The sequence below is a fragment of the Desmodus rotundus genome, chromosome 1 (assembly GCF_022682495.2).
Source record: "Desmodus rotundus isolate HL8 chromosome 1, HLdesRot8A.1, whole genome shotgun sequence".
Classification (NCBI taxonomy): Eukaryota; Metazoa; Chordata; class Mammalia; order Chiroptera; family Phyllostomidae; genus Desmodus; species Desmodus rotundus.
In genome coordinates, this window is record NC_071387.1 from 54,952,276 (window position 1) to 54,977,537 (window position 25,262).

Here is a 25,262-nt window from a genome sequence, read left to right on the forward strand (position 1 = left end):
TATACTCTATGTAAAATTTTATAGCCTGATTTTTCCCCCAATAATGTTATTCCATTGGAAGTTTCTGATTCTAAATATTACTCAACACTATAAATTTTATTGTTATGTAGTATTAAATAATTTAATTTATCATTATTTATCTAACAAGTCTCCTCAAGTTGAATATTACATTTGGTTTTAAATATTAGAAATAGCATAATGGTGAACAGCCTCACTGTTGTCTTATTTCTTTAGGATAAATTTCTAGAAGTGAAATTTTGAATCATGTGATAATTAATTTTAAGGCTTTCAGTGTCTATTGCCATGTTCCTCTCTGGAAAGATCATACCAGTCTGTACTCCCTCAGCTAGTCAGAGCTTCACAGGTTGCCCTGGATGTTCACGATACAAGAAACCCTGGGTTTCAACCTTAATTCTTTAACTTGCTACCTGTGAACTGAGACGAGTTCACAGGTAACATGCTCTCCTCGTGTGTGTTTTACCCACTTCTCTTGGCGATCAATGGAGTTAGCATCACCTATATTATATTTTCTTAGTACTCCAATGAAATGAATACACTATATAGTGCACCTGAAAATGGTAAAATCCTGCCCAAATGGTCATTGTTTTAAAAAGTTTCTTTTCCTCTCTATTCTGGCCCTTTAAAAAATTTAAAAAGTAAACAGAGAACCCTGGAGAATTTACTCTTAGTTCTATTCAGATATCATTACTAGATATTTCTACTTGGAAACCACTTTTTCCTGGATATTCATCAAATCCCATGTCAACTTCACATTCCCTATTCTTCATCCAACTAGATCCCTAAACTAGTTTCTCTTCCTGAATATTCTTATTCCTTGAAAGGTACCATTATTCTGCCAAATCTCAAAGAAGAAACTCTAGATCTTTCTGAGACCCAAATAATGACCAATGCCATTAGTCTTCCTTCTGGTGTCCTACACCACTCCTTTCTTCTTTGTTGCCACACTAGCCAGCACAGTGCTTAAAATAGAAAATTATCAAATATTTGTAGTGCAAATGTGTGTATTTGACTCTCTTGTCCAAATGGGATGGCTCCCCATTACCTGCAGGAGGAAGCCCCAAACCTCTCAAGCATCGTCCTTCATACCTGAGACTGTGTTATTCCTTCCATCACAGCCTTTGGGGTTTACTATTCCCCCTCATTTGCTCAGCCTTTCTCTCCTTGTTCAACCTCTATATAAGTCCAAGCTTAGGCTGATGCTCATTAGAGAGCTTTAAAATTGTTTTCTTGCAAAGTAGACAAATATATGAACCCACTTCTTTTACTTGTAAACTTTTAAAATAACCTACAGGTTTTGACACCATTAAAGTAAATTCATACCCTTCACAATTATTTATTAAAGGACCCTTACATCAGTGAATCTCAAGCCAGGAGATAACAAATAAACCCTCATTTGAGGAGAAAAATGCTAGCACAGGGCCTGCCATCTTGCATGCAAGGGTTTAGTTGCCACAACAATTAGGCAAAATATAGTGAGTAAGAAAATGTGTCTATGATCTACAATGCCTATATGCCAATGGACTTTTTCACTCAGTTTGTGTCTCTCCATGTATTTTAATGTTAAAAAACCAAAAAGTATCTGCATATCCAAGAAGGCATTTTGTCCCGTTTAAATAGGATGCTTGATTCAACATGGCATTAATAATCATTCCAAAATAATCAGTATTCTCTATGATTTTGGCTGTGACTTTCGGAATTGAGAAAGAGGGAGGTAGTGGGGGGTTTTGCAGTAGGAAAAACATTCATGAGATTCTATCATTTTAATCTCTATGCCAAAGTTACACAAAACAGAAATAGCCACAAAGAAAATGTAGATGTTTTGACACTGATGTTATCAGCAAAAATTTGGAATAGTGGAGCCCATAAAATAAATTCTAGACCTGATGTACATTTTCTTGTAAGAGCCCAAATGTTTGTATTCTCTCAAGGCTATTTTGTGCATTTATTTTCACCTCACGTCACCGGAATTTGTTGGTTCTGTCTCTATGGAAACCATTCAGAGGGATGGTGAAGTCTACCACCCACATGTGCACAGCCTCCCTACCAGTGCTGGCGAGGTACACTAGCACCCTCTCATTCAGATCTGCTTTCGGAGAACGGGAGGAGCAATATTTAAAATGCACCCAAAAACCAGGACTGAAAAGCAAAGAACATTGTCTCCCTCTCACATTGCTGGCAGCAAGTAAAGTAAACTAAGACATCAGCACACAGCCAGGAAGCAATATGGTGAATATCTATACGGCCACAGAGAGCGAGGCCACTGGCCAGTGTTCAGATGCTTGGAATGCTGTTGCCCATTTGTGTACTTTTGCAGCTTATTTTGTGATGGGGGAGAAAGGCAGGCTATTTGCTTTTGAAATTAAACTTAGAGTTTACCATTCAAACTTTGACCCATACCACAGTGGAAAGATGCCCTCAAAAATGCTAATACTTTCACACACACACCAAAAGAAGAAACACTAGTTTGTTGACGTTTCTTTCCTATTTGTTATTAATAAAGAAATGGAGCATATGGTAACTAAGAGTTCTGGACAAGGATGGCAAGGCAGAAGTGATCATGTCAACAGATCTGGCTCCTATAATGATGGGACAGGGATAACTGCATCTAGGACAAAGCACTCTCCACAACTAGGACCACGGTTACACTTAGGCAAAAGCAGACAAAAGATGCAGAGTGCTCTGCTCCCCACCCAGCCTAAACTATGCCCTGGGCCAAACAAATGCCTCAGTCCTTGGAACAACAGGCCTGGACTTGAGGCAGCAGGTGAGGGCTGGCTGTGCTGATGGCCAAACATGTTCACTCACTCACAGACCCAAATACACAGAAACCGGTTGTACTTGTGGGTGATAAAGGGAGAGTATAAGTTCATAGTTCACAAGCAGTTGCTGCCACACATCCATCCCTAGTACACTAAGAACCCTTTGTGTAAAATTTGAAATTAAGTAGGGTATCAGGTTTACTTTTCAAAATGTCAGAGTTGTCAAAGTTTGTATTCTTAGATGAGTCTGCATATCGCTGTCTCTCTGTCTCTCCTCATGTGTGTTTTAGAGGTAACTGAACATTTTACAGAATGAGGGAGTGAGGAGGTGAATGAGCAAAGGCTCAGTTGCATCAGGGACATGAAAGAGTACAAAATCCAGGGAGAAGAGGGCTGGACCCTGGGAAACCCATCTGGGTTTGCTCACTGGCACTCATAAAAGTTAGGCTCCTACCCTCTACAAGGCTGGGAGACGGGGACCCTATCTTCAGGTGTTGACTGGGAGAAACAGAAGATTCTTGGCATCACAGAATTTTCTCAGACAGGCAATTATTTCTGCTTTTAAGGTGAAAAAAAGGGACTATACAGGAACTACTATAAAGGACACATGGACAAAATCAAGGGGGAGGGTGGAGGTGGGGGAGAAAAGGCACACAACTGTAATTGAATAACAATAAAAATTTTTTTTTAAAAAGGGACTAATGAATGTCTCAATACTCTGTCTGAGGCTATTGTTGGAGAGCTCCTTAAATGAGGAAGTTATATAGAAATGAAAATACTGGTCACTCAGAATTCAAATTAATTCTGACAAAATGTTATTAAATAATTTTTTTAAAGATACAAGGTGTTCAGCAAATGTTTAAGGTTTATTGCTGGGGAGCATGCACTTGATATCAAAAGCTTGTGTGAGATAAATGCCATGATTTCCCATAGGGAAGCCTACCTTCCCGTTACTAAAGTTGATTTGTTTTTAGCATATGCTAGCCTAAAAGACAATCTCTGCACCTTGCTATACATGTCTTTTCAATCGCAGAGGCGATCACTTACTCTGTCCTCACATAATAACGGTCCTACTAGAAATTAGAATTACCTCATACACTAACTAAAAAAAAAAATCACCTACGAACTATCCTTGCCCACCCACACGTGGTTTGTTTCTATGCTAGAAATAAATGTACACATTCCTTTGGAGACTAAGGCATCAGTTTAAATAAAGTTTTAATTCAAAGGTACTGGTGTATACAATGACACTGATCCAAAAACAAGGGAAAGAAGTGCCCAGGGGTCCCCATCTTTCCTCCTTCACGGTCAAGCAGTATTTCCCAACGGGCAGAAGAAGCGGATGCCCCTAATCTGCTCCCTGGCATTTTTGGAGCCATGTCCTCTGCCTGTCAAAAAATATCCAGGGTGTTTTCTTGTTTGGTATCGGGATGTGAACCTGGTTCATTCTTTGTAACATAGAGCAAATGTCAATGGAAGACAGCAAAATAGTATGGACGCGGCCTTGGGAAGTTTTCCTCCAAGTGTGGGAGAAGCACTTTCGGTGTTGTACATCAGTGGCAGCCAGAGTGGCAGGAACAAAGACAGACATCTCTCTCTCTCTCTCTCTCTCTCTCTCTCTCTCTCTCTCTCTCTCTCTCTCACACACACACACACACACACACACACACACACACACACACCCCTAGAGGACAAGGAATGAGTTACCTGATAGGTGAGGTAGAAACAGAACAAGCACCTGAGCGTGCACAGCCTAGCTCTTTCCCCTATAGTTTCTGTAAGAGATGTTCAGTCCTGGCTGGGTGACTCAGTTGGTTGGAGCACCTTCCTGTGCACCAGAGTGTTGTGGGTTTGATTCCCAGTCAGGGCACATTCCTAGGCTGCTCGATCCCCAGTTGGGGCACATATGGGAGGCAACAAATTGATGTTTCTCTCTCACAAAGATGTTTCTCTCTCTCTCTTTCTTTCTCTTCCTCTCTCCCCCTGCCTCACCTGCTCTCTAAAATCAATAAACATATCCTTGGATGAGGATTTTTTTTTAAAAGCCTATTCCCAGAATACACACATTCTCCTTCTCTACAAAGTGCTAAGTAATAAAGCTAATATTTTGATCTCAATTTATCTAACATTGTCTTGTTTTTTAGTTGGTTGTAAATCCAGAATATTGGGTATGGAGTCACGGAGAGACAATGGGCACTACTAAAATCCTGATATAAGAAAATGGACCACGCCCTGGCTGGTGTGATCTGAGCACCAGCCTGAGAACCAAAAGGTCACTGTTTTGACTCCCTGTCAGAACACATACCTGGGTTGCAGTCCAGGTCCCCGACTGGGGGTGTGTGAGAGGCAACCGATCAATGTATTTCTCACATGTTGATGTTTCTCTCCCTCTCTTTCTCCCTCTCTCTAAAAGTAAATAAATAAAATCTTTAAAAAAAAAAAGAAAGAAAGAAAAATTGACTAAGATTCTGGCTCACTGAGTAAGTCCTAAGGCTGCTTAGCACCCAAATCCTAGAGTTTCCAAAACTGAAGCCCTGCATCTGTTCTGCCGCAGGTTGGACATCTTGCTCTAATGTGCTTACAAAGACAGAAGCGACATGAAGTCAGAGGGAGAAAGAGATCAGCAGCGGCCACAATTTAAGAGCTCTAGAATGTTGTATGGGAATACAAGCAGGAAGAAGCTTCTATTTCCTCTACATTTATGAGTAAGGAAATTTTCCAAGCCAGACAAAGCCAAGCAGGTTCCTGGAGGTCAGAGACAGCACAAGTGCAGGTGTCAGTGGGTAAGTCCTGAGGTGCCAAGGGGTGGGGACGTACAGAAATGGGGAGAATCATGCAAATTAAATCACAATACTTCCGTTTTTAATCAAGTAATACATTACCATCCTGCGTTCTCCAGTAAGTTCCTCAAAATAGTCTGTGGCACCGAGCAGTTATAATAGCCCATGCCAATATATGATCTCCAGACCTGGTTTTTGCTGGAAATTGCACGTAGAGTTGCAAGGATTTCATTTTCACCTGATTGTAGGAAAAAGAGCAATGTTAGAGAGAAAAATGTCTCAGAAGAGAGCTCTGATTATAGTTTTTAACTCCCTCTTTGTTTGGATATTTGTATAAAAAGAACAGCTATCTGGAAAACATAAGAATCATCCCTCCCACAACACTAAGCACTATGTGCAGAAATCTGAAGATTCCCCAAACAGCATTCAATTACTCCTCAAGGGTGGCTCCTCAGAGTTTTATTTATTTTACTTTACATTATTTTACTTTATTTTACATTGGGCTCTTCTTTTTTTTGCTTTGTCGGAATTGCCCAATTTTAACACTTGTCTCATTCCAGGTTTCTTCTTTAGCCATTAAATAACAATTCCACTTTTCTTAGTAAAATATTGTTTTCTGCCCTGGCTGCTGTGACTCAGTGGATTGAATGCTGGCTTGCAAACCAAAAGGTTGCCGGTTCAGTTCCCAGTCACGGCACTTGTCTGGGTTGCAGGCCAGGTCCCCTGCTGGGGCATGCAAGAGGCAATGAATTGATGTTTCTCTCACATGTCAATGTTTCTCTCCCTCTCATTCTCCCTCCCTTCCCCTCTCCCTAAAAATAAATAAATGAAATCTTTAAAGATATTTTTTCCCATTTAAATTGTCTTATAACAATAGTTGATATAAGTCTTAAATAACACATGGTCCACATTTTTCTCTAAAATTATTATATACCTCTAACACTTTTCCCCTTGTGTCTCTAAAAGAGTTACTTATAAAAGCCCTTCACCCAACAATGTAAAATATCAGTTGTAATAAAATATTAATGTGTAGTTTTAACCAGCATTCCCATTAGGGTGCTTAGGTAATTAGGTAGGAATTAATAAAGTTCTTGGATGCAAGTGAGATCCTATTTGGAGTCATTCATGTAATAGTAGCATCTGACATTTTTAGCATTTACTCATTGCCAGGAATTATACCAAATGCTTTTCCAGCAGCTTAGAAAAATAGGCTTGAAGAGGACCACTCACCTAAGGTACATTGTTTTAAATGAAAGGGTTCCAGACCCCATCTGTCTAACTCCAGCTGCCACTGTCTCCCCCCGGGCCAGGTTCTGACCTGCTAAATGTATAGCACTTATACCGAAAGATACTTTCTAGGTACAAGTGACCTTAAATGGCTTTTTCTCTGCGCCTCCATAACTAGACAGATCACACTACTAAAATTTAACTGAGATTCAAGTAGTTGGGCAAATTTCTGGCCCTTTAGCATCTTCTTAGGACTCAGTGCTTAAATCGTGGACCTGGTTGATTTTATTGTTACTTACATCAGAGTACAGCCATCGAGTACAGCAATCTGTAAGACGGCCACTGGCTAAGAAGATGCTACACATTGTTTTTACCCTACAGAACTCCATGTGAATATTATTCTCCTTAATCCTTCTTTATCCTCAATGAAAACCGTTCACCCTCCACCCCACCCTCCCACTCCACGTACTTTCACAGGAAATAAATTCACAAGAGAAGCACCAGTATGCCAGACTGGGTTAAAGAAAGAGAGAACAGTTTTGTAAGTATCAGTTTCATGAGTAAATATAATCCAACTGCCTGACGACGGGCAATCTTACCTTCTTCCATTGAAAGTTTAGGAAGTGAAAGTGAAAGTAGAATATAATAAACCAGTATCTGAGGAGATATGCAAGTACAGCATCCTTAGGAAAAATAATCATGCAGGAAATCCAACCACTTCCCAAAGTCGTCTTAGGTCAGAGTGATTGAGAAGCCCAGTAGGAGGGGAGATTAATTAGTTACTGGCAGGCACATGATTCAGCAAGACCAGCTTCAATTAAAATCCTGTGCAAGAGGGACAGGTTCCTGTTTTATATTAAGCCATGAGGACAAAATATCCAACTCTAAAGTGAGAACAGTCTGTGAAGTGCTTTTTCAAATCACGAATTTAACCTTTGGAAGTCACAGAGGATAAAATAATATGATTTTCCTTCCTACATTATAGAAAGATAATTCAATTGGTAGTGTAGACAGGTCAGAAGGGAGGCCCTGGAAACAGGGAGATAAAATAAGTGGCCAGCACAATAGTTCAGCAGAGAGGTGGGCAAGGGGTTGACCTGTGTCCTCTAAAACAATATGCTGCCCTGGCTGGTGTGGCTCAGTGGTTTGAGCGCCATCCTCAAACCAAAAGGTCACTGGTTCGATTCCTCATCAGGGCACATGTCTGAGTTGTGGGCCAGGTCCCCAGTTGGGGGCATGTGAGAAGCAACTGATTGATATAGCTCTCACACAGTTCCCTCTCTTCTTGTTTTTCTCCCTCTCTTTCTCCCTCCCTTCTCCTCTCTCCAAAAAAGAAAGTAACTAAATAAATCTTAAAATGATATGCTGAAGCCCTAACCCCAGGTACCTGGGAATGTGACCTAATTCGGAAATGGGGTTTTACTGAGGTGCTCGAGTTAAGATGAAGTCATGCTGTGTTAGGGTCATCCATAATACAATGACCGCTGACCTTACAAGAAAGGGAAAATTTGGACACAGATGAGGAGAGCACCATGTGACGGCAGAACCGCTACAGGATCAACAAGCCTTGCTCCTCAAGCTTGACTTTTCCTGTTATAATTCCTTTGATTGATAAAACGTTTTCACTTTTGTTATTAATATAAAATAAATAAGTCATGGGCATGCAAGGCACAACACAGAAAATAGTCAATAACACCTAAGGTGACAGACGGGTACTAGGCTCACTGTGATCATTTCATAAGGTAAACAGATGTTGAATCAATATGTTGACACCTGAAACTCATACAATATTGTATGTCAACTATGCTTTAATAAAATTAAATTTTAAAAAAGTTTTTCACTTTTACCACTTAAAAGATTGGACTGTGGGCAAATGAGTTCACGGAAACTGAGAAAAAGGAATGACTGAACCCCCAGAGGCACAAGGAGATGGCTGCAGTGGACCCGGTACTGCCCCTCTGCTCCTAACATCTTCCCCCTGGAGCTCCTCAGCTAGAGACATCTGTGCCTGTATTGATCATTTGTATGCTTCCAGGTATTATCTGTCATTAATTATTTTTTTCTTCATTTATGTCAATACTGATATGTATCCAGAGACCCTAAACTCTCAACTAGAATGAAGGAGGGATCTGGTTTTTCCTTTGGCAAGAAAGCCCATTTTCTCCTATCTCCCAGCAGGGCTGTGCAGGAAGCACCCCAGTGAGAGAGCCTCTACTACAGCCCCGTTCCTCCTTCCTTCAGCAGCGTCCTGCCACCCCAGCCCTGGTCCTGTCCTGCCCATATGCTTTCAACAGTAAGGAAGAGAAGACACCAAACCAGACCAGCCAGGAGCCCACTGGTGCCTTCCCGGTTACTTCAGGATCTCCAGATACATACCAGCATCCCTCACAGCTGCCACCATATCACACACACTTGAATGAAACTCTTGAAGAAATTTAAAGGCCAATTAGCATAAATGAGGAGCAAAACAGCTAATTATAGATAAGACCCAGAAGCATAAAAATGGTTCCATTTGAGACACAGAAGTTTCTAATCCTACAACACATATACTCTGGTTCCTACAGGCAACAGAGGGCTCTGCCCTTACCTGGCTTGGGGCTACAATGAATATTCCCTGACTGGCTCCATCTTAGCCTGAGCTTTATGACCAATTTTACTTTCTACTTGGAACAAAGCGAATTAATAGAATGAGATGTTCTGTATACAAACTAAAGAACACTCCTGAGCCATGAAGAGTAGGGTAGGTACTTGGTCACGCTTCTGAAAGTGAGCATGCTGTGAGAAGCCTTTCCCATCCACTCATCCATTGTCATTGAGTTACGCTGCTTCTTACTGTGATAAAATCAAGACCTCAGGCTTTACCTACCACAAATAACAAAAACATCCCCCAAACACATAGCTTAGTGAGTATCTGAATTGTTTCAAATTGTTTGTTCACAGGATGTTATTTCTCATACCCACTAATGAAATCTTACTTTTGGCTCAACTGGCAGAATAGCCAACCCAAGGCATTTAGGAGCCAAAGTTTGAGCTGCTATGTTAAATGATGCCAATGGACATGGAGAAAAGGAAAGAAGAGGGGAAAGCCCACGCCACAGATCTACCTCCTGAACCCATCTGAAATGGAACACAGCAAAGTCCGTCTGTAAGAGCCAGTTTAGGGGACATAAGTCATCCAAACGGAAGCCCTGGTCTTAGCCACGCAATGTCTGCCACTGCACTTCACAGCACACAGATTTCTTTCTCCCCTTGAAAAGAACTCTCTTCTAGAGAAAATAGTTTGGGATCCTTTTCCAATGCGATAACCTTTTCCCCCTACCTCGTAAGAGAAGCATTATAAAAAGGCAGACCCCAGGCAGCTCAAAGAAAGCTGTGTGGACAAAGGGGAGAAAGGAAGGAGTTCAGATTTCCCCCCGAGCAAATGCCACAGCACATTCCTCACACTTCTCCTCATGACTGGACAAACAGCTTCCTCCTGTAAACATGTCCAATCCCAGTAACTTTCTTCCTTGTAAGCAACAAGGAAACTACGCAGGGGGAAAATGAGACAGAGTGAGAAATGGAGTGTCCATTAAAAAACTCACAGATACAGAGATCAGACTGACGATTGCAGAGGAGAGCGGTTTGGGAGAGTGGGTGAGAAGGTGAAGGCACTAAGAAGCACAAATTGGTAATTACAAAATAGGCATGAGGATGTAAGGTACAGCATAGGGAATATAGCCAATGATATTCTAATAACTACATATGGTGCCAAGGGGGTACTTGAAATATCAGGGGATTACTTTGTAAAGTATATGATTGTCTAACCCATAGGTGGTAAACACAAGGCCCTCCACCGTATTTTATCCAGCCTGGCACCTTGTTTCTACCCAGCAGCAGCGCCGAGCTCCTTGCCCCTAGTTAAGGAGTTGTTACATTTATACAGTCCTACAATTACAGTCGGCTCTTTGAAGGCAACGGTGAGGCTAATGTAGCCCCAGTGAAAATGAGTTTGACATCCCTGGCTCTAACCACTATGTTGTACCCCTGAAACAAAAACAAAATAATATTGAATGTGAACTGTAACTGAAAAATAAAATTTTAAGAAACATATAAAAAGCACTTGGAGACAACCTGTCATTCTCCAGATGCCTGCCTGGCAAGCCTGGCAGGGCTGCCAAATGCCCTAAATACCCTAAATACATTACTGTGCACCCCAGACCATGAAAACCCTCAAGCCACCCTTCCGGAATCTCAGCAGTAAGCTCTTTTTGGTGGAAAAATAAAACGCCTGTTTCTGACCTTATTTATGTCTCTGTCTGCGGGCATTGCATAATGCTCCGGTCCTAACGTACCAAGGACAGAGTTCAGTGGCCTTGGCACCACTCCCTAAGAACCCACAGGTGGGTCTCACACTGTTCCTGCTTCTCAGAATCAGAAGAAATGCTTCCTCCTTATATAATTCCACGTAACAGCCTTTCCAGCAGCCTCTCCCTTGCCACTTGCACCTAAAATATCAAGGAGAACTTTGTACCAACTACTCCACCAAATAAATACTTTCTAACGGGAATAAGCCAGTTTAGCGGTTAGATATTCAATGCACTACTGGGCCTAGGTTTTAATTTCCTGTATACATGAATTTCGGCAAGATCTGGAAAAATATCATTAGAATGAACAAGCAGGCTACGTGGGTCAAGACACCTGCTACACCCAATCACACACTGTGTACACGTTGCTCCCCACCCTTAACCCGTTACCCTAGGCACATTATGATTTTTGGTCTCAATCACATGGATAAATATAACCATGCTTTGCTTTTGCTTTTTTTTTTTTAACAATCTAACAAATTATGCCTAATTTTCCACAGAGTATATACAGGAGTGGGCAAAAATAGGCTTATAATTGTAATACAAATAAATAATATAATAACTACTAATACAAGAATAAACTGTTTGGGGTACCCACAACTGTAACCCTACTTTTGCCTATACCTGTATTATTCTGCCATTTATATTTTTAAAAAGAATAACTATATATGCATATGTTGTGTATTAAAAGAATATCTGGCTAATTCTCAAGAAACTGATAATTCGGAAGGAGTCTTGCTTTTCCCTGTATATTTTTTGTGTTTTTGAAGTTTGGACAATGCACCTGTTTTATTTATTCAAAAATGTAAGTTAACTTAAGGTGTTATGCCCAGAAGGAAACCCTCCTTATGAAACATGGGTGGAGACACCTGGCGGTCCACACAGTGGCTGGCCATCCAAAGAGCATTATTTTCTGGACAGCCCAGTGGCGCCCAGCACTGAGCTCCTACCCAATTTGCCTTAGTGTGCTTGGCAAGACACTTGGAAAAGTTCTCCAAGGAAATCATTGGGATTGAAAACCAACACACTCATATTTGAAATTGCCCAGAAAGGCCTTTTTCCGCCAGAGGCTGAAGGGGAAAGCTGGGTCCACACTATGAGGACAGAGCCTGACTGGGCATATTTTCTTGCTAACATGTAGATCTCTGGATTTAAAGCTGCTCAGGAAACCATGCAGCAGGGCCGAGGGTCTCAGTTAAGATAGAGCATGAATAATAGCATTTATCAAGATTCTCTGATCTTCAAGTGGAAGCCAGAATTTGTGTGCAAATTCCATCCCAATGTGTATGTAGCCTTTTCATAATATCACCTAATCATTCGCATACCCTTCTCTCTCTCCCATAACAGCCTGGCTTAACCCCACTTACCCTGAGACCAAACCCTACTCCCACAAGTGTCCTTTCCCTAAAAAGGAGGGTTTCAAAACCAAAGTCTGTGAATCACAGATTTTGTTCATTCCAGGAAGGCAAACAAATCCATAAGCTCTGTGTAGTGTAGAATGATAGAAAGGGAACTCTTTGTATTGAAAACCCTTTATGGGCCCTGGCAGTGTGCCTCAGTGGATTGAGTGCCAGCCTGCAAACCAAAGGGTCACGGGTTCAAGTCCTAGTCAGGGAACATGCCTGGGTTGCAGGCAGGGTCCCTGATTGCAGGGGTGTGAGAGGCAACCACACATTGATGTTTCTCTCCCTCTCTTTCTCCCTCCCTTCCCCTCTCTCTAAAAATAAATAAAATCTTTAAGAAAAAAATGAAAACCCTTTAAGACTGGCAGAGGGGCACCCACCCCACGTGACAGGATGTGGTCAGGACAGCACCACTGAGGCCTGACTCTGACTCCCTTTATCCTAATCCTGCCAGGTTCTTCCCTGTCTTCTTGCTCAGCCAATTAACACCCCACCACTCCCAGCCCCAAATGACCCTCAGGAATTAGACTCTTCATTGGGCATCTCATGATAAAAGTAGTGAGGCATGGCCAATCTGTCTTTCTGATGGCTCCTTGGTCCCTCATCTCCAAAGAACTGTGCAGTGCCTACGGCTCTTCCTGCTCTCCCAAAAGATACACAGATTCAGGATCTGCTGAAGCAGCTATGGAAAACCAGAACTGCACTCCACAGCAGGGAAGCTGGAATGAGAGGCACCATGTCAGTTATTTACTCCTTGAACTTGGGTCACACTGCTTTCTAGGGGAGGCCTCCTCCATAGCCTCTCTTCATTCAATATATGAACATTTTCTAAAGAAACTTACAGGGAAACATGACAATTCATTATATTTATCTGAACAGCAGTAGACCTACATAATCATGTCAAACGATCAGTTGGAAACGAGAACCTGGGTGGAAGTCCTAGAGTATTTGTTTTCCTTCTTTGCTGTCCTGTGGGTACATTGTTATGGCTGGCAGAGCAAGAACAGAAAAGGAAGGATATGTTCTAAGAGTCCAACTCAAACAATCCAACACACTTGTAGGAAAGAGATAATTTTTTATAGATCAAAGGAATAAACATATGGAGAAATTTGTAGTCCGTCCCAGAATCTCAACAACTAAATTACAATCTCTATGTGGGCAGGGGCATAGTGAGTTGCTAGGCACATAGTAGGTGCTCAGAAAGTACACGTGAATCAAGGTGTTGCAATGAAAGTTCACTTAAATTCCCACATACACCTAGCTCAATGTGCACAGCAACTCCCTCAGCACAGAATCCTTGACAAATCAAAGTACAAATTGTTCTCACATCTCTAAGAGCATGAGCTTCAGTGAAACATTTATAAATGCAAACTTGCAGTTATTAAACAAGTTCTGTGAAATAATGCAGTGCCTACAGTAAATTCATCTTTTCCAAAATTTTGTTTCCTTGTTGTTTAATCCATTAATATGTTGACAATATAGACACTGAGAGTCCTTACTAAAATTCCCAGTTTAGATTTTTATAAAAATGCTTTGGGTTTAATAAGTAAAACAAACCTAAGAAGTCAAAATGACATGTTATTCACACATCACATGAGGCAGATCGATCAAGGTCCAGTGCCATTTGGTGGGGTGGAATGAGTACATAAAGAGCAGAAGTCAAAACACAGACCCCCTGTAAGCAGCTCACAACCTCCCTAGTCGATCACCTGCCCACCAAAATCCTGAGTTAACTCAGAGGTAAGCAGCTCAGAGAAGGGGTGGGGTTAGGGTCACTCCCAGTCCAATGAGGACTGACCAGACTGTCTCACCTATCTCCCACTCCAGCCTGTCTGTGCTAAAGACCTTGAAACCCTTGGCCTCTTGACTTTGCCAATTCTCAACCTCAGCTAAATTCAGTCACCACATTTCTCTGTTCTTGCTCCCAGGTCACTAAATGATGCTGGGGTGAGGGGATCTTAACAGACTTTACAATTCAAACCTTTCAATCTCAGCAGATTCTCCGAGCAGGCTGATCTAGGTTCCTCACTACCACATGTTCACAATAGCTCTTCTGAAACTTTTCCAGTTTTCTCTACTGCTCAGTTTTCTCTACCTCTCTTCCTGCCTCTCGGATTATGAGACGGGTAGTTCCTCAACTCCTCTGATCTTAGAGTGCCACTTAGTGTGTCTAGGGTGGAAGTCCTAATCCATAGAATGTACAACACCGAAAGTGATCTTAATGTACACTTGTAAAGTACGGACTTTAAGCGATAATGATGTGCCTGTATAGGTTCATCAGTTGTAACAAATGTACTACTTTTGTGGGTGCTGTTGATAATTTGGGAGGCTACATATATATGAGGGTTAAGAGTATATGGGAACTCTGTACCTTCCCCTCAATTTTGCTGTGAACCTAAAACCACTCTAAAAAGTAAAGTTTACTAAAAAAATAGATCTGCAATTTTTACACTCCTCTCTTCGAAAGGTGGAAAGGAATTGCCCTTCTCTTGGGCCATAATTAGTGACTCTCTCTAATGAGGAGAATATGGTCTAAGTGATGCTATAGGATTTCTAAGTCTAGGTCACAAAAAGGATAGCTTCTGCCTGGCTTTCCTTCTCTCTAGAATCACTGGCTCTGAGGGATCCAGCTGCCATGTATCGCAGACACTCAAGCAGCCTATGGAGAAAGCCATGTGAAAAGGCACTAAGGCTGCCCACTAACAGCCCGCACCAGCTTGCCAGCAATCAGAGGGAGCCACCTCACGAGAAGCCAGAGTCACTCTGCTTAGTTGCTCCTGGATTCCTGACACACAGAAACTGTTATTTTAAGCCACCAAGTTTTACAGTAATTACTTATACAGCAAAAGATAACTGATATGATGGCTGTTGCAAAAAAGTCAATTTAAAAAATATTGTTAAATTAGTGGTTTCATTTATATAAAATATCTTTGATAATGTTGGATGAATTCCACGCTCCTTCAATAAGATGAAGATAAAACAAAAAGGTTGTTTTACACGTTACACTCTCTGTCCCAATCACATGGCCTTTTTGGTGTCTCATTATGTCAGCATGTTAGTATCCTTTGTATATCAAAAAATAAGACGAATACCCTATGAAAAGATTTCGATCTCACATGGAACCAGAGGGTATGAAATGGAGAATCTCACACATGCTCCCCTTCAGAAGGATGAAACTTAAGAAGTGAGAGGCAGATTTCCCATAAGTGCCTCCCCGACAGAAGATCGAGACTTACCTCCTGACAGATGAGCTTCCTGCTTGGACTCTGGCTCTGGCTTCCCTCTTTGTGCTCCTGGCCCCTAAAAACAGCCTGCCTGAAGCCTTCGGTGGACTGAACTTGCCTGTAGTCGACATTGCTTGTGTTCCCTGACGTGCAGTTCTGCTATTCATTCCCAAATAAACTCAAATTTCTGGTAATTTGAGCTTACCTCAGTGTACCTCCTTATTTAGGTTTATTATCCAAAACATTTTAATGTTAAAAATGATACTTTAGAAAGACCGATATTTCTAGTTTGGTGTTCTAAATTTAATAGGGGGGAAATGATTATAATTTATTTTTAGATTAATTTCTTTTTAAATAAATATTTTTACTTCTCCACTTCTACCAGGGTATACCACCACATATTTATCTGAAATATCCATCTGGTATGCTAGGAATATATTTGGTCTTTGTCTTTGGGATTTCCTGAGTAATAGGAATCTTTTGTTACTCTATAAGCCCTTTTGATCACATGCACGTTTCTGATAATGAAGTGATTTAGGGTGGGGTCCTTACCAGACTCAGTATAGGGTTGAACGCCAGAAAGACCGAATGATTGGAGGGTTGGCTCTTTCAGCCCCACCCACAGACCTCTGGGAAGGGGAAGACTGGGAAGGTTCAGATTAAGCTCTATAAAATTTCTTGAACAACAGATTTGATGAGTTTCTGTGATGGCTTCTGTCCCCCATGGGGACAGAAGGTCCTGTGCTCTGGATCCTTCCAGACCTCACCCTTTCTCCGTTTGGGTGTCCACCAGTATGTTTTATAAAATCCTTTATAATAAACTGGTAAACTTCAGGAGATGTTTCTGAGTTCTGTGAGCTACTCCAGCAAATTAATCAGACCCAATGAAGTGGGTCATGGAAACTTTCGATTTATAGCTTGTTGGTCAGAAGTACACATGACAGGCCTGGCTGGGTAGCTCAGCTGGTTAGCGAGTCATCCCGATATGCCAAGGTTGTGGGAATCAACCAATGGATGAATGAATGAGTGAAACAACAAATTCATGTATCTCTCACTGTAAGGATTACCCACTCCTCTGCCAAAACACAAGGCTAACTCCTATAGCAAGTTCAGAAGCTTTCGTCATTTGGCTGGTCTTTACTTATTTCCACAACTGTGTAATGAAAATCCTAGTTCAGGATGAAATAATAATTCATTTAAGCTGGGAACTGAAAGAGCGAGAAATAGCCAAAGGAGAGCCTGGTCACAGACTGGAGTCTACAGGCACACCGTGCTGACAGACATCATCTGGCTGGAAGACAACTGACGTCCACAGCCTGAGGAACAGCCACTCCATCTGTCTAGGTGTCCTTGGGGTCAGTTCAGGAGAGTGCCCAATGAATGCCACTGGGGTGAAAGAGTCACCACCTGCAGCTGCATTACACAACACCCCTTCCCTCTGCTCCCTACCCTCCATTAAAAATCACTCCAAGTGAGGCAGCTTAGAACAGTTCAGTTCTCACAAGTCCATCAAAAGTCTCATTCTGACAGCTCAGCTGCTCAGTTCTGCACCCTGGAACTCAGGCTCCAGGTCTGCACCCTGACAGCAGGCAGAGTGTTCCCAAACCTGTGCTCTCAGCATGCTGCTGCCTTTCCACTAGGGCAGGTGGCAAACAGCACTGATTCCAGTGTGACTGAATTTGTGCACATATGTTAACTGGATACTTCAGAGAGTCGGGACAGAAACTTGCTACTTCGTACACCCCCCCCCTCCCTTGCAGAGGACACAACGAAGACAGTGTAGACTGCCCGTTGGAGTGTGGATAATGGAGCTGGACTGCCTGGGTTGGGTTCATTTCTGTCTTCACCACCTAATCGCTGTGGCCTTGGGCAAGTTACATGTCCACTGTATACAATGGTTTCTTCATCTTTAAAACAGAGGTGATATGGTATTTACCTTACGGGTTATAATAATGATTAAATTAATACACAAAAGCACTTTATAAGGTACCCAATACATGATAAGCACTACATAAGCTCTTGAGATTATGAAGTTATTCATAAGAACTAACCCAAATATCTTCATGCTGCTTACAGTTCTCACAGTCTTTTTACTCAGCTATGAGGGCACAGAGGACTCATAACTAACTAGCTCTAATTAGTTTTCTCTATACATGGCAAACAAATATTTGAGCTAGAATTCCCCTCTGACTACAGTAGAACCAGCCATGCATGTGAAACAAAGTGTGGAGAATGCTGCCCCACGCTAAGATGGAAGCGCTACTGTTGGAAGTTAGCTGTACCAATTTACTCACCTATGTGGAGAATATTCACTACCTACGACATGCACACACCTCTGAGTAAAACATCAAAGCCTTTCTCATGTACCCTGCCACCACCCCCACCCACCCCCCAGGCCCAGCCCACTCTTCCAAGAGACAAACTTTGCTGGAGAGCCAGTCCACTTCAGGTCAAGGGAAGACTCCTGACCATGCAGTATGTTCTGAGTCACCTCAGACCAACCAGATGGAACCAGCCCTACATCTCACAGAAGCTGCTCAGTTTAAAGTTTACACTTAAGTTGCTAATCACTTATCAGGAGTTTGCTTCCAAGGTGAGAGAGAAAGAGAGAGAGGGAGGGAGAGAAATGGAATCCCCTCATATTCAAATTGTTCAACTGTTAACAAGTAGCTTAACTAAAAAAGGATAGACAACTTCGACACATTTCTGAGGCTTTAATGCTTTTAAAGAACATCTTATTTTAGATTATATTGTAAAAAGAGCTGACCTAAACATTCTCTGACTTTGAAAGTCTCAGAAAGGCATTTTGGGGGTTGGCCAAAAAAATTGTTTAGTTTTTTCAATACATGGCTCTAGTAGTGCTTCGTGTCTTTAACTTCATTCAAAAGAATTTTTTTAGATTGTATTACGACAGCTGTCATATCACTGTGCACTAAAAAACTTATCAAAATGGATTAATTTTTGTGCAGCCATTTTAATATTGAAGATGGAAGAAGATACATACCATTTTCAGCGTATTATGTTTTATTGTTTCAAGAAAGGAAAAACACAAATGAAATACAAAAAAGGATGTGTGCAGTGTATGGGGAAGGTGCTGTGACTGATGGAATGTGTCAAAAGTGGTTTGCTAAGTTTCTTGGTACTATTGACATTTTGACCAACTAATTCTTTGCTGTGGGGCTGTCTCATGCATTGGAAGATGGTTAGCAGCACCCCTGGCCTCTACCCACTAAATGCCAATAGCAGGAGATAGCTGACACACTCAAAATGTCCAAACCAATAGTTATTGGTGAAAATGAAAACTGTTTTTTATTTTATGGAAAAAAACTAAACAGACTTTTTGGCCAATCCAGTACTTGTTTACACATTCACCTAAAGCCTGCGTTAAAAATATACACCTCTTCATTCCTTAAATATCCAAAGAATCAGGATTCTGATTTCCTTAAATTGAAGTAGATAAGGCTTCCAACTATCCTGAGGTCTGAATTATTCAACAGAACAAAATGTCCAGATTTTCTTCTATGAGCAAGGTTCCTGCCATCAGGGGAAAGGGTTCAGGTTAGAAACCAAGGGGAGCAGTCCTCAGCACAGCTTGACTTACATCACAGGCTGGACTGGCTTCAGACCTCAAGACCTCTACTTTAAAACAAAATAAAGTATGCCTTCCATATATCCTCTCTGCCCTAAAACCTACAACAAAACAAAACAATTGACTTTTCTTCATTTGACTCCTAAAGTAAAAGAGATAACATCATCTCCATGATTTCAAAACCAGATAACTCCATGAGAATTCTTTCCTGGGTTTTTTTTTTTTTTTTTTGCTTGTTTGGTTTTTGGTGTGTTTTTTTTTTTTCTATCTATCTTTCTTTCTTTTTTTAGAGCTCTTCTTCAATTCTCCCTGTGGATTCTTGCCTCCGTCCTGGAAAACCTCTGGAAAACAGTCTTCTGACCATTAAAAACATTTAAAATATAAAATAAAATTCTAAGAAAGTCTATGTATCAACTAAGCTCTCTGAGCCAAGTACTAACTTTGTGTGTTTTTCTGTAAAAATCATTCAGACTTAAAAAGTACCGCTGTGTTTCAGTAGGTATAAATTTTTTTTTTAATGTGGGTGTGAGATAAGAAAACAATTAATATCTGTTGTGATGTAAAGAACCTTGGGCTTGGTGGCCAGATGTCTGGGTCTCCCCATTTTTTTGTGACTTCTCTAATTGCATGACTGCAGGCAACTCCTTTGTCCCTTCTGAGTCTCAATCCTGATCTACAGAGGTGTTGACACCTTCCCACCCAAAGGATGAAAGAACCGCGGCCCCAGGCGGGTGCCTGAGAAGCCAGACGTCCTCCCGTGTGTTTGTGCACTGCCTTCCCTGGGAAGCCTGCAGGCACCTGTAGAGCCCCGAAGACCTGGAAAGGCGCTGCGTAGACTCCATCCTAGGTTCCAAAACTGACTGCTTATGGAACTAAATGTTCCACCCTCTCCACCCCCTTGAGGTACCCGCCGCTGTTTTATTTTAATAAACATTCATTCCCTGTCTTGAGCAATCCTAACCTAGAGCTGGACTTTCAGAGACCATAGAAGACAAATAGGCCAGAGCAAGCGGCGTCTAAGGAGCCCTCCCGGCCACTTACAAACAGGGTCTTCCATTTTCAAGGGTTTTTTCAAACGGATGCTGGCGGGGACCGTCTTCTCCATCAATTCATCAATGCTCTAAAATTGAAACGCAAGTCGGTGAACGCGAAAGCGAGAGGAAAATGTTTCTGAGTTAAAAGAGTCACCTCTGTGTTTTGCATCTACAAAGACTTGTGGGAAGCTCATTTAAATCGCCTAATTACGATTTTTAAAAAGAAGAGAACAACTTTGAGCTAACTAGAAATCACTTAAAGGAAAGAAAATAATGAAGCGGGGTAGTGATTTAGCCACTCCCGGTTGGATTTCAGTCGGCAATCGGAGATAATCGGATAAACTAGGAGGTTCTCCTGTCCCAAAGTTAGGGCTCATCAGCAGGGCGACTTGGATTGAAAACAAACGGTTTTGAGGCGCGAAGAGCGGGTGGAGGAGAAAATACGCGATAGGGGAAAGCGTGGGCACCGGGACCGAGAGCGCGGACTCGCTTCCACGCCAGGGCCCGGGACCAGGGCGCGGGTCCCACGCAGAGCGAAGCAGAGCTCGGGCGGGGGCGAGAGGCCGAGTCTGCAGAACCCGGGCGGGGTGGGGTGAAGTCCGGAGGGCCGGGTAGGAGTCCTTACCACCAGCCCCAGGGCCTTTAGCATCTCCTTCTGGTCTTTGTCCCCGGGTCCGATGTGCCTCCGGGCGAAGTCGTCGTGTCTGGGCAGGAGGCGCTCGAGAAGGCGCGAGGCCCCAGCTCCGCCGCTGTCCCCAGCGCCGCTACTGTTGTCACGGCTCTGCCGAGCCCACAGCGGCCCCGCGCCTCCCGCCAGGCGGCGGCCGCCCGCGACCCCGCAGCCCAGACGCAGCCCCCAGGCCTTGGCGCACGTCTGCATGGTCGCAGCGCAGTCTCCAGCCCCGGACCGCTGGAGTCAGTGCGCTCTCCGCCCCTCTTCTGGTCGCGGTCCCCCGGGTGGCGACTGCCTCCGGCCTGGGGTCCCTCCCCACGGGATGACCCGCGCGACAGATGGTTGTATGCCCCGGGGGGATGAATGGGAGCGGGACTCAGCCTGGACACGCGCGCAAAGTTGTTGCTGCACACTAGGCACCTGCTCCGCACACTTTAAGCGTCGCCCTGGGGGCGGGCGGTGGGAAGGGGCCAGCGAACGGTCGGCCAATGGGAGTGAACGGAGGGGCGGGGGCGGGGCAGGCCGGACCCCGCCCCCTTTCCCTACCCCCTTCGTCGGGCCCCCGCTCCCGGCATCCTCAGTTACTCCTACTCCATCTCCGGCTGTTGCAGACTCGGGAGGACCTTGGGAGCGACGGCAGTCCAGGACCTCACTCTTGCGGGATCCCGGACGGCTGCGGGCAAAGAGCCCGGGGGACTCAGCTGAGACGGAAGGTGATCCTGACCCGGAGGCCACCTTGAGTTGGTTAGCCCCATTCATTAATTTTGGAGTGTCTTTCTCTCTCTCTGTCGTATCTCACGGAAAGCAGTATGAACAAATGAATGCTCCTTTATAATTGTGGGATGGTGGGCAAGTTACTCAACCTCTGAGCTTCAGTTTTCTCATCTCACAGAGTTGAATGGGATTTGAAAATAGATTAACACATTGAAAGCACTGTCATAACAGAGGGCTTGGTCTGTCTATCTATCTATCTATCTATCTTCCTGTGTATATATGTTATGGAAAAAAACAAAAGATATTAAGGTATACGTTTTACACTATAATCTTACTTGGGAAATTATTTATACCTAGGTCTTTTGTAAATCTAAGCTCTCTAGCTATCTCTTGATAGTTTTATGAAAAGAAACTTTCAAATTTCCAATTGTCCTAATATGAGGAAGAAAGAGGGACCAAAGTCATCAGAACATTACTTGTACTTGGACTAGAGAAAAAGAAAACCTGTCCTCCTTCTCTTCCTCTAAGTTTCCACCTTTAATCATGCTCTGTATAGTCTGGCTTCTGTAGCTGACAGGTGCAGAGACTAGCGGAGAGACAAAAAAGTATAAAACCTAGAATAGTAGGCAAAATGTGTGTATATGGCAGATAGGGTGGGTGGTGAGTAAGAAGGGCTAGGTCGAACGTCTGAACAGTTTTTCATCCATTTGGATTTGGAATTACAGGCTTCATGAAAGTTGCTAGATGCCATGTGGGGGGAGCAATCTGCATTTATTCCCATTACCATCCATGTCCTTTCTATGTACCACAGAAACTAGAAGCCAGAGAACTATAATCCCCAGACTCCTTTGGCTCCAGAGCTCTCGATGTTATTAGTCCTCTGACAACAAGATACACTTGTGAGACCTGGAAATGGGATAAAAGCAGACACCATTTCCCTGTTTCTCTGACAGCAGCAGACAAATAATGGGTGGTAGCACCCATTAAGTACTTCCTTACCAGTCACTCGCAATGGAACAGCAGGGCAGCTGAGTCCCACAATGGAAATGCCCTGTGGTTTTCCACCCTAGGAGGCAGCAAGAATTCTCCCCGTCCTGAATTACAGATGGCTTCGGTGGTTGACCTGAAGATAGTGGCGTCTATCTACTCTGTCTTGCTCTTCCAATTCTTCAGGTGGCTTTATATGCATCTTTTACTGGCATTTTAATCCTCCAGTTCTTGAAATACTATGAGTGTTTTTATTTGTTTATTTCCTAAATAATCTTTAATAGAGATAGCAACTGAGGCCAAAAGTGGCTTTAGGAAACTGACCCCCAACGATAGGAAACTAGGATTAGCTATCTGATCTGGTTCTGACTGAAATCAATAATAACATTATCACTAGTGGAAAATGAGATCATGATAGTCTTAGGCATAAAATGGAAACAAGCACTTAAATTATCAGTGGGACATAAAGTGCCTACTGAGCACAGGTCTTTGCTAATTTAGACCCTTCTGGGAGGAATGATACCCACAAGGACCACTGAGAGAGCTAGTAGCTTTCGAATGTCCTGGAGAGTTCACAGAATAAAATGACAACTCAGAGAACTAGAGAGCTTCAATGCTCTACAAGAATTCCTTAACTTCTATAGCTACAGAAAGTATTTACAAATCAGACCCAGTGTTTGATCCTGTAGATCGCCAAGTTCTCGCACAAGTTGAATTCACAGCCTTATTAGGTCTTAATAACATATTAAAGATTGGGATTAATTCTAAAACCCTAAGACTTGGAATGGGGACATTTTGGTAGTTTGGGTTGAATTTGATTACCTTGAACCCCCAAATCCACCTTGCTGGCTGAAGCAGCCTGTTCCCCCCCGGGATGCTGGCCATCTCTTGCTTAAAGATCCTGTAATGACTTCACTAAAGCATTAACCTTGCAGAGGTGTGCCAGTGATTCTTTACCTCTAGATCTGCAACCAGAGTCAGATCTCCACATACCCCAGAAAGTTGGGTAAGATTCCTGACACCAGAGGAAATGTTTACACGGGGAAAGAATTGCAAGATGCTGCTAATACGTATTGGCACTGGAGGACTTCTGTGTAGGAATGGGTTTTAGGCCAAGGGAGAAGGAATATAACATTGAAATTATTGATATATTCTAACACCAGAGATTCTGGATTCACTGTATTAGCTCAACTAGCCAGGTGTGTGTCTAAGGATTTGCTGAATTGATTGAGTGAAATCAGACTCAACAATGGCCTTCATTAAATTAGACAGTAGGCTAAGAAACTAAAACTTTCTTGGTATAATAGATAAGAAAGGATCCAAAGGCTTTGTGAAGTACAAATATTGGAATGGATTGATCATGTGCAACATACACCTCAACCCACTCAGTGTATCCCTCCGGCAGGCTGAGAGGAAGTCACTTCACCTAAACATTGAGGAATCCATTGGCAAGAGCAGCAGCAGTATTCAGTATTCCTGTACTTTCTGTGTTGGCACGCGTGAGACGACAGTGGAAGATGCCACTGTTGAGATGGGCTCTCTCATTTCAGTGTGGTAGAGGCCAGTGGCAGCGCTAGAAAACAGGCGGAAGTGGGCAAGGTTTCTGTAATGGGCAGCAGAGTCAGAGAGGTAACTAGTCAGCTTGAGCCACAGGGATCTTTGTGCTCACTAATTGATGAGCAGCCTAGGAAAATTTTAGTTAATCTGGTAAACCAAAATTTTATGTCACCCAAATGGAAAAACCCAATCTCACAACCAGTTCTCTTACGTTACCTGGTTCATTGACCCAGAACCTCTCAAATAAAGGGGACCTTAAGAAAGAATCCTTGAGAAAAGATCTCATGACCCTGCTATTAGTATATATACATATAAGACACATGTGGCCATTTACCAAGTATGATAGTTATGTATCAGTTTCGCTGCGCCGTAGCATCCAGATATGTGGTCAAACATTATTCTAGATATTTCTGTGAAAATGTTTTTGAATGAGATTAAATGTAATTTAAATCAGCAGACTTTAGTAAACTAGACTGCCCTCCATAAAGTGCGTGGGCCTCATCCAATCAGTTGAAGAATATAACGAAAGCCTGATCTCCCCTGAGCAAAAGGGAATTGTGTAGCAGACAGCCTTTGGACTCAGACTGCAACATCGGCTCATCCCCGGGGCTCCATCCAGCCTGCTAGCCTGCTAGTGCAGATTTTGGACTTGCCAGCCCCTATAATCGCATTAGCCAATTTCTTAAAATCTCATAGATAGATGAAATTTTATGTAAATAATTGATATATAAACTATCAATTAATTATATGAAAATTATATATAATTTATATATAATATATAATTTATATATATCATTATATATACATTATACATAATGATATATATACATAATAGATTCTGTTTCTCTGGAGAACCTCACCAAGGAAAGGAAAATACCCAGACTTTTTCTTTTAAAGCTCTCATAGAAAAAGTAGACAATATGTAAGAAAAGGTGGTCAATGTAAATA

General features: G+C 42.5%; 1 protein-coding gene across 1 annotated transcript in view; it reads right to left on the reverse strand.

Annotated features, from left to right (window-relative positions):
• The window catches only part of GLDC (glycine decarboxylase), an 81,150-nt gene extending 59,658 nt beyond the window's left edge, over positions 1-21,492 (reverse strand). Inside the window, exons 1-3 of the mRNA XM_024558343.3 lie at positions 21,009-21,492; positions 20,391-20,469; positions 5,663-5,798 (exon numbers count right to left, since the gene is read on the reverse strand). Coding sequence (XP_024414111.2) covers positions 5,663-5,798; positions 20,391-20,469; positions 21,009-21,263 — 470 coding nt within the window. The 5' untranslated portion in view covers positions 21,264-21,492. The remainder of the gene's footprint in view (positions 1-5,662; positions 5,799-20,390; positions 20,470-21,008) is intronic.
• Positions 21,493-25,262: the final 3,770 nt, after the last annotated feature.